The sequence below is a fragment of the Buceros rhinoceros genome, unplaced genomic scaffold, assembly GCF_000710305.1.
Source record: "Buceros rhinoceros silvestris isolate BGI_N320 unplaced genomic scaffold, ASM71030v1 scaffold2919, whole genome shotgun sequence".
NCBI lineage: Eukaryota > Metazoa > Chordata > Aves > Bucerotiformes > Bucerotidae > Buceros > Buceros rhinoceros.
In genome coordinates, this window is record NW_010432058.1 from 189,276 (window position 1) to 199,280 (window position 10,005).

Genomic DNA, 10,005 nt, shown 5'->3' on the forward strand with positions numbered 1-10,005 from the left:
CAGGAAGGGTTTGGGTCTCTGCTAATCTGGTCTTGCTGGTGGGGCTAGAAAGCTGTCCCTTCAGGTTGTAAATCACTGAGCTGCCAGATTGCAGAAATCTCTGGAAAGGAACCTGTAAGCATAAGCCCCTTTCCAAAGTCTGTTTATCAGGGCTGAGACGTCAGGTAGAAACTGTTCCTGTCATTTTGTTCCTTTAAGAAAACCACCTAGCCCAGCAGGGGTTTTCCTAATATAGCTCTGTCCTGGAGAGATGTGTTGGTATCAGCACAGCAGGTATTATAAACCACTTAGGAATCAGCATCCAGCCCCACTGTGCAGTTGGTTGGGATTCAAAAGCTTGCAATTTGTCTCTTGAGAGAATCCAGGGCTGGCAAGTGGCTCTTAGCTGGGCTTCTCCAGCTTAGCACCTCGAGGCCACCTCTGCCAGCCAGCAAGTTGCTAGCACTGGGAATGTTTCACACGAGGAAGAGACTGTTCCCACAGCGTGACCTCTGCTGATGCTGAGGGAGTGAGGATCCCATGGTGCGCTGCTGGAGTTTGAGAAGCATGAGCATTCCTTGCTAGCTAAAGGCAAAGGAAACTTCCATATTTCAGGAATGTAGCTGTTGCTTTAGCATAATGGACGCTTGCTCTTCTTTCCCTCTCCTGCTGGTGGTGTTCAGAAGAGATACGCAGCCAGCCCCTACTCAGATGAGATCGTGATGGAAGTGGCTTCAGCAAAGCAACAGGATGAACCAGAGATGCTGTGGGTGATGGGACCCGTCCTGGCCGTGATACTGATCATCATCATTGTCATTGCTATACTCCTCTTCAAAAGGTGAGGTCCAGTCCAGGACTTAGTTATGGCACAAGCACGGGGGGTGGTGGCACCTAGACTCTCCTTGCAGCCTTCAGATATGGGATGCTCTGATAGACAGTCCTTGGTAGTCATGGGAAGGAGAGTCTCTACCTGGCACAGCAGAAGGCTGCTTTATAAAGAGAGCAGAAGGGCTGGGTATGCAGGAGGTAATTAATATCAGCCCCAGGACACGGAGCTGCTGTGGATTCTAGAAATGTGTGAGCAGTGGGACAGAGGAGAGCACAGCTTGGATTGCAGCCTTGGAGACATCATAGGACTGGTTTTCTGTAGAAATTGCCTGCTTGATCTCTAGCAGGTGCCCCTGCTGCTGTGGATTTTGACGGGGGAACATGGTGGTGACAGCAGGGCATAGATGTGACAGGCTGAAATCAGAGTAGGAGCTCTCTACTACTCTCTCAGTCCTGGCTACGGGATCAGGACTATCCACACTCTGTGTTCCCTGCTGAAGCAACCACCTGCTTTTGTGTAGCAGAGCAGTCCTGCTAGAGTTGTAACTGTGGTGTGAGATGATTGTTAGTCCTCCCAAAGAGCCACAGGTTGCATCTGCATGTATTTGTGTAGCCTGTTCAATTACAGTAGGTCATTCTCTATCAGCTCAGCTCCGAGGTTCTGCTCCTCCTGGACTCTATTTGCATATGTATCTCTAGCTCGGGGAAGGGAGCTGCTTTGTTGTCTGATTAAATGGAGCTCTGCTGTGCATGTGCAGTCAGTGCCTTTCTGTGACAGTGATTATTTCCTTTCTTCTGTTGCGGCTCTTCCCTGGATCTAGTAAGCAAGAAAGGTAGGACTGCATTTTATCTTCTTGTTTTGCTAAAATTTCAAGACTAATTCCCTTTGTAAAAATCAAGCCTGAAGCTACTAAGGGGCATCTTTGTTTTGGGGAGCATGGGATGTGCCAGCCCTAGGGGTTTACAAAGACTTTGTTTCCTCAAAGGTATGAGCCTTCTAGCAATTGTTGGCTTCTCTTAGGGAGACAGTTCCAACATAAAGACTTCCCAGATTGTTTTTGCAATTAAATTAAAAATAAAAAAAAAACAAACAAACAACAGGGGGTTTCTTTGTTTTCTCAGTACTTCAGACTGAGAGCTGTTCTGTCAAGGATGCAGGTGCATTCTTGCAGACAGTAATGAGGAAGCTTTGAGGGAATACCAGGCAGTTGTAGGAAACAAAGTGTTTGCTGGTCTTTAAGGAGAAAAAATTACCTCAGGAGGGATTTCTGTACCAGGCCCCATAGACCAGCTTGGCTCAGCTTTGCTTTGTGACAGTCTAGTGTGGGTGGAGCACTGGGAAGCAGCACCAGCCCACTGTGCTCAGACCTGACATTCATGTCCTTGCTGAGCCCTAGGCCACGGAGCAGCGTATCCCTTTCCACCACTGCCCCACACTCAGAGTGATGCTGTGTTATCGTACAGTTTTTTGCTGTCCAGCTTCTCTTTGGAGGTATTTTCTCCCAAAGATACCTGTGCAGCATATTCAGTGTCAGATCTGTAATGGGAATGAATTGAAGCTGAGTAGCAGTGGATAGCTTGGGATCTGGATGTTTGTTTAGCAGTTGCCCTGACTGGGCTCATGAGAGAGACAAACGTTAATTATGCGCTGTGCCCATTCCACAGAAAAGCTGGGCCGCTTTGCTCAAGGGCTCAGGGGCTGGTACACAGTTGCTCATGACACATCCTGCTGTGCTCCTGATAGGAGAAACACTGCTTTATTTGTTTGCCATGTAGTTTCCTTTCTTTCTATCAGTGCTTTCAGTCCTTCAGCTCTTTTGTCCCAGCCTAGGCAGCTAGAAGGCTTCTGAGATGTTAAGAAGACACAGAGAAAAGACTGACGAGCTGGTTCTCCCCACTGAACACCTTCAACGTAGATGCAGCCATGGGCTGCAGGTTGAGGTTGCTCACAGTCTGAGCCACGGCAGAAACGCAGGTTTCACTTGTGCACTAAGTTCTCCATAACTGGTTCTCGCTAGTGCCAGCCCAGCACGCACAGCTCCCTGCAGAAGTGACAGCACCCTGTGCCTGTGCAGAGTTCTGATCACACATGGCTCAGGGTCACCACCATCCAGAGATGCAGCTGCCTCTGTGCAGAACCTGACAACACTTTAGGGTGCTTCAAAATGCCTCACAGGGAGGTAGAAAGCAGAGGCTGACTGTTGCAATTTGCTGGATGGTAAATGCGTAGCATTCATGCAGACGAGGAGTGATGTGGCTTCCTCTTTTCCAGAAAACATCAGGTCAGCAGAGGGTTTCATCATAAGGCAAAATCCATTCTGGGGCTGTAGCCAAAACATAAAGTCTCTGCATATTGCTGCATGCTCAGCATGTTGGCAAGGTATCGGGGTCAGCACAGACTCAGAAGAAAGTGCTGCTGTCCGGCTCCTGCCCAACACCCCTCTCTACTGCATGGGTATATCCACTGTATTTGTAACATAGAGCAAGAAATGGGACTTAAAGAATTGCTAGAACCCTTCTTTTCCTTAATAATCACTTGTCCACTCTTTGATTGGATCTCTCCCTGCCCTGCCTGTGAATTCCAGCAAGAGCCTGAGGTGGTGGCCTTGCTCAAGGCATAAATATAGCATGAAGAGACAACAGTGTATTTTATTGTTCCATTAATACACGCCTTGGGTGCCTTCAACCATTCCAGACATGTATTAATGGGCCAATAAAACACACCCTGAAGAGCCTTTACACTATAATATTACAGCGTTCTATATTTAAATATTTCTAATACTTAGGGGGGAAAAAAAGTATTATATCCTTCCACTACAGGAAATAGTTCCTAGAGAGGGTAAGAGGAAACAATGTCTTGCATCTGTCTGCTTTTTCTCTAATAAATGTCACAGAGAATATCACATTTCAACGTGCCTCACTAATCAAACCTCTGCTTATATGATCCTTGCTGTTTCATATATGGAAAATTGAAGGCACAGAAGAGGATGTGACTTGCCCAGGAAGCCTGGGATGGAGCTGGGTATCTGGCACACAGAGACTCAGACTCCTTCCCAGGGTGGTTCATGCCAGTCTCTGCCAGAGCTCACCTGTTTGTCTCTGTCCTCTCTGTCCATAGGAAAAGGGCACACTCCCCCTCTTCCAAGGATGAGCACTCTATCGGCCTGAAGGACTCGCTGTTGGCCCACTCCTCTGACCCGGTTGAGATGAGGCGGCTCAACTACCAGACGCCAGGTAGGGAGCAGCAAACCCCTATGCGCCCCACCTCCTCCAGTTCCGCTTCACCAGGTTCCCATGCCAGAGGAGTTGTTGCAGTCCTCACCTTCAGCGGTTCTGTACCTTCTCAGTCACAGTGGCACAGAGGGGGCTTAGGCCAAGGATATCCAGTTGTCCATTCTCTGGTTTGCAAATCCTTCTCCCTGGTCCTGTCACCACAGGCATGCAAGGCTGGGGAACCTGGATGGAGACAACCTAGTGTATGTCAGACACTATATGAAGCTCACTGCAGTTGTGCTGAGCCAGGAGAAGCCTCAATACAGAGTTGGAAGAGCTTGCCATTGCCTGCACTTGCGTTGATCCTGGGTGCTGCTCTGGCTTGGTCTAGGCTGGGATTCAGCCCTGAGCACTACTGGTGCAGTTCTGGCCATAGGGCCTGTCCAGGGTGATCAGGAGGTACAGAGAATCCTTGTACTGCTGCAGGTGTCCCAATGGCTTCGTCCTGTGCTTTGCTGTGCAGATCTTGCTCTGCTCAGCTAAGGGTGAAGAGAAGAGTACCTGCAGCCTACATTGCTCCCCAGCCAGTGCTGTAGCCCACTGGCTGTGGCCCAGTGAAGGGCGCTGTGGTCACGGTGGTCTCACCACCATTGCATTCTGCATGCAACTGTTCACTGCAGAGCATCTTGTCATGCCTGCACTGGCCTATGGTGCCTCAGGGTGTCAAGTCTGCCAGTCTGCTGAGGCAACTGTACTTCGTGCTGCTGCAATGTGTCTGTACATCTCTGATGGCACCGAAAGCACAGTACCTGTCATTGTAGCGATCAGAGACAGGCTCATCACGACTCAGTCAGAGCCTTTTAGAGAGTCCAAGTCCTAGACGAAGTGGGGGAGCACTTGGGCTTTTGTGATGGAGAGGGCAGTTCAGCAATAAATGAGGCACATACAGCTCTCTTCTAACTTGTAGTTCCTCCTGGTCTGTAACCTACTTTCCTTTTCCTCCTGCTGCTCGTTCATCTAAGAGGTTTCTTCTAATAGGAGAGTTTTGAAGGGACCGTTTCCTGATGTAAACCTGCTGTGTCTGGGAGGGAGGGCAAGAGGAGCCTTTCCTGTGGCTGGTCAGAGAGATCTGTCTCAGACTTGGGGTAGGCACAACTCCCCCTATGCCAGAGCAGCTGGCAGAGATCTGTAGTTCGTGCATCTCCCAGGCAGGACCGATAGCAGATCTCACAGGCAGGATGCAGAGACAGCCTGGCAGTTGGCAGCAGACCTGATGTGTAATTGGCCACAACACAGACCAGCGTGGTACTGCAGCATGGGGGAAAATGCTGTGGGGAGCAAGGGAGGCACCTGCACTAGCACCTCGACAGGCAGATCACAGGGAGCAGCACCAGGGGAGGGAATCACACACAGTCAGCATCAGCATGCAACATCTTGAAGAGGAGCAAGGTGTAAAATGGGGCTGTTCCGGGACACTTGTGCATGGGGACAGGCCTTTGTGACATGTCACCACTATCCAGGAACTCAAGAGCCCTCTTTGCTGTTTACATTGCACGGAGGAGCGTGACAGGACAAGCTTGTGCCTACTCCTATCTCCAGTAAGATCAGGGTGTTTGCAACAAGGTCATCCCTTGCTAGAGCTGTAGGAAGGGTCAAGAACTGCCATCGGAGAGAAGAAGTGTCCAGAAAATTTTCTTTTCCTGCCTGTGTCTGAGGATAACCCAAAGGTGCTGGCTCATTTGATAAGTTTGCAGAGCTCTCTGGAGAGTCAAAAACCACACAAAATGCCCAATTCACTCAAGACAGCAGCAGCACCCTGAGATGCTGCTAGCTGACACTCTCCCGCCAAGTGACAGCACTGTGTCCTCCTCCCCTCTTCCTCCCCGCATCACTTGAGAGGCTCTGTGGGGTGGAAGCGGGTGTCATGCAGCTAGAAGTGACTGTTCTGGCTCCTGACGAGCTTGTCCTCATTAGTGAGGAGATTTGAAAACCACCAAGCCCAGTGGACCAGTGCTGCTGCCCCTGTCACCCGCCCAAGGTCAAGGCAGTGCTGCGTGGATGCATTGACAAGAGGTGCTGGCCACAGGCCCTGCACGCTTCAGTAGCTGGTCTCCCTGTTGGAGTGTGCTGAGCAGGGAAAACTTGTTTAATGCATAATTAATTGGGCTACTGTTATTAAATATTAAGCTTTCTCATTTTTGTGGTTTTTCCTTCAGACAAGGGTTATTTCCCCCACTGTCGACCTCCCTGTACTAACGTACCGCTGTGTCAAGTCACTGAGAGGATACGGGACCAGGCAGTGTCCCAGTACGCCGTGAAATGAGGCTGAGTTGCGTTGCTGATGAGCTGTAAGCGAGCTGGAGGCTCAGCGGCACTGAACAGAGGTTGCTGGGGCTGCGTGTGTTCCTCCTGGCCAGCGAGTGGCAGAGGCATACCCTGTACCTGCCACTCACCTGCCCTCGCTGGCTCCCCTTGGGCACGGGGCTGTGGACAGCGGTGTGCATGGAGAAGTGTAACTCTGGGTGTCAGGTGAAGACCTGTGCACTCACTTCCCTGCGATTACCTCAGCTCCACAGGTTTATCAGCGTCAGGGGATGGCGCTGGCCTGAGCCGGAAGCCTGGTGCATAATGGCCAGCTGCAGAGCAGCCCCTGGGGCCAGGCAGCTGGTCCTGCGGGGGAGGGAGGCTCCCCGTGCTGTGGCAGATGGTGCTTTCCCTTTGCAGCTTCATAGAATCATAGAACCACTTAGAGTGGAAAAGACCTTTAAGATCATCAAGCCCAACTGTTCATCTCTTTGTCTTTCCATTTCTGAACCTCTGCGATGATGACTAAAGGCTAATGGGATTTCTGTTCTTGCCCCGTTTTTTTCTTTGCAGGTGCCAGTGTCCCCAGTTGCCCGAATATCTCAAGTTAGTTTGAACTCCTGTATTTATCTATTGACACCTTTTGCTTTTTCTTTCCCTTTTTTCTCTCGTCTCTGTAATTTTTGTTTCAATGTCATGAAGGTCACCCTCACTCACAGCAGATGGTAGAACGGCAGTGATTTCACTTTCCGACATGACGTGTGGGGCCAAGCTCGGGAACTGTTTGCACGGCACTACAGCAGCTCACCACAGCACAGGGCAGAAGGGAAGGCCCCAGGTGCTGGGCTGCCATGACGCTCCTGTGGCAGCCCTTCGCCTGCTCCCTCCCAGGCCTCCTGCCCACTTGCAGTGGCATGCCACGCTCTGCCATGTCACTGGGCCTGTAGCTGGCCCTGCGTGGGGACAGATAACCTTCGCCATTCTGGAGGGGGTGGCCAGCTAAAAACCCTAATGGACAAAATGAAAGGTGCTCTGCAACCCAGTGGTTGAACACACTCTCCTCCTACCTTAGGCAAATGGGCCTCCCTGGTCTGGGTCGCCTGTGCCGTAGAGTTAGGCAGAATGAATGCCAAGGGATGCTGGTCTTCCCTGAACTGCCATGCAGCTGGTCTGCTTGACAGTGTTGGCACCAGAGTCCCAGGCACAGAGCGGAGGGACTTAATGCTTTAGCAGGTTGGAGTGAGCAGTACCAGGACTATGGGTGTAACTGCTCCTTTATCTCTTGTCTTGTGAGCTTCAAGTTCACTCTCAAGCAACTATAAAAGCATGTCCTCCCTGCTACTTGATGTGCAAGGCATCTGCATGTGTACTCAGGAATGAAAGAAGTGCATAGGATAGATGCTTCCCCCAGGAGCAGAGCCAAGGGCTTTGCAGCCTGTGGCCCTGCAGACATTGAGACCTCTGAGCCCCTCTAGCCTGGTGGAGAGCTCACTGTCCTCCTGCCAGAGTCATTGGAAGAGCATGTAGAAGTCCGGGTAGTGTGTACAAATTTCCTCTGCCTTGCCCTACACAGTCAGTGGCAGTTGTTCACGATAAGCACATACTGTGGCTGTGTTCCAGCCTCCTTCTTCATCCAACCCCACACTTCTGCCTTGGTCCCACACTGTTCTCCTCATTCAGTTGCTCATCAGTAACAGCTCTGCACTGCAAAGGCTGCTCCTGAGCTACAACCTCTGGACCTCTGGCTCTGGCACCAATGAGGAAACTGTGCAGGAATCAGAGTATCAGCTTTGTGGGCCTACTCAACCACCTTGGAGATCCTGATGGTTGAAGTGGCAAACACAGGACCATTTGCAGGAAGATCTTAGCACAGGGCAGAAGAGAGATCTTCCCTTCTCCATCTGTCCATGTGCTCTCAGGCCATCCAGGGATGGCTTTGCACTGTCAAATGTGTGTTGGATTGGGTCTTGCCTATATGCAGCAATGTCAGATGCTTTTGACAGAGGTGTGAGGAGCCCTGCTATGCAGCGGCTGTGGTGTAACACTTCCATGTTACCACCTAGTGTCTTGTCACCACTGTGTAAAATGCACGTACCCAGTGTGGGGACTGCTCCATCACCTCAGCAGCCCATCACTGCCATCTGTGGCAATGTTCAGGCTCCTGAGCAATTGAGAAGCTCCTGGCCATGCTCCAGCCTCTCTCCCTGGGTGTGAATCAACAGCTTCAGCCTATTAATAATCATTATTACCCGCACGAGGTTTCTGGGAAACCCACATTGCAGCCGATGGAGTCACGAGCCTTGGGATTTGGATGAGGCAGGCTTTGGATGAGATGTTTCACAGCCACATTTGTGCCAATTCATCATCTCAGCTTCAGAGAAAGAGGTTGCGGTGGTTGAGCCCTGAATCCCAGGGCCCTGGTAGGGTTTCTCCCAGTCCCACATGCACACACCCACAGTATCTGTTCCCTGTATAGGACCTGTGGCATCCTGCATCCTCCCCTCCAGGCCTCTTTCCTGAGCAGGACTTGGGCTGCGCTTAGGATAAGCCATACTGTGCATCTGTGCTTTAGACAGGGCGAGATTTCTGCCATGGCTTGAAGTGGCTTGCATTCCCAGCGGTAGGGTGCCTCACAGAAGCACATGATGCCTTGCACGAGCCAGCCCAGTGGAGCTGCATTTTGGATCCTGGAGCTGGTTCTGCCTCCAGAGCACCACTGAAAAGCACCGAGTTAGCAGCTGTGGGCAGAGCTGCTCCTCAGCTCTTGGAAAGTTGTGCAATCTCCAGCCAGGGGAGCAGCTCTTCCTCCATGGGGCCCTTCCCATCTTCCTCCGAGGCAGCATCTGCTTACCCAAAAAGCTGTGCACACACACCACAGAGGTTACCTCTGGTGCAGGTCTGGGCAAGTTTCTTTGTGGCTCTTGCCGTTACTGGGGTAAGCAAGACGATCAGCCTCAGCCCTTGGCGGTGTGTTCAACTTCAGCCCACGCTGGAGCCTGGGAAGCACGCTGACGGCATATCCTCGGCCCGTTCCTGCCGGGGGCTGGCCTGAGCCCCTGCCCACTGCGTGGCCTGCTCTATGTGCCCGGTGGCTGTACTGTCCGAGCATGCTCACCCGGTCATGCATATTCTGCACATCACCTTTTTGTTTTGTTTCACCGAACCATGTGCTCCAAGAGTGCGTGCAGCATGCCCTGCGACCTCGCCAACTTCCCATCCATCCTGCCCAGCGCTTCACATAGTCACACATGTCCGCCTTGCACCCACCTTTCGGATTTGCTGTGCACATGCTGATGTCAAGCCTTCCTCGGCTGTGCAGAGCCATAACCATTTTCCTCTCCCTCTTCCCTCCTTGTCTCACTCGCAGGCATGCGCGACCACCCTCCCATCCCTGTGACGGACCTTGCTGACAACATTGATAGGCTGAAGGCCAACGATGGGCTGAAGTTCTCCCAGGAGTATGAGGTGAGCGTGAGAGCGTGCAGGGCGGTGGGGCAGAACGATGCTGGCCAGGACCCCCAGCAGAGAGGGTTGAAAGATGAGCTGTGCCTCCGCTGTGCTGGCATCGCCTGCACGGGCCCCGAGCCAGGTCTGGGAGCCTGCCAGCTCTCCCTGCCAGCCCCAGAGTGGTGGGAACTCGCCTTGAGCAGTTGAAGCATGGCTTGTACAGGGGAAAGGGCC

At 51.8% G+C, this 10,005-nt stretch overlaps 1 protein-coding gene across 1 annotated transcript in view; it reads left to right on the forward strand.

The window, feature by feature from the left end:
• PTPRF (protein tyrosine phosphatase, receptor type, F) overlaps positions 1–10,005 on the forward strand; it is a gene marked incomplete at its 3' end in the record, with an annotated part of 183,295 nt that overhangs the window by 165,313 nt on the left and 7,977 nt on the right. The window contains exons 23-26 of the mRNA XM_010143635.1: positions 663–817; positions 1,629–1,640; positions 3,926–4,041; positions 9,692–9,789. Of these exons, the coding sequence (XP_010141937.1) occupies positions 663–817; positions 1,629–1,640; positions 3,926–4,041; positions 9,692–9,789 (381 nt within the window). The remainder of the gene's footprint in view (positions 1–662; positions 818–1,628; positions 1,641–3,925; positions 4,042–9,691; positions 9,790–10,005) is intronic.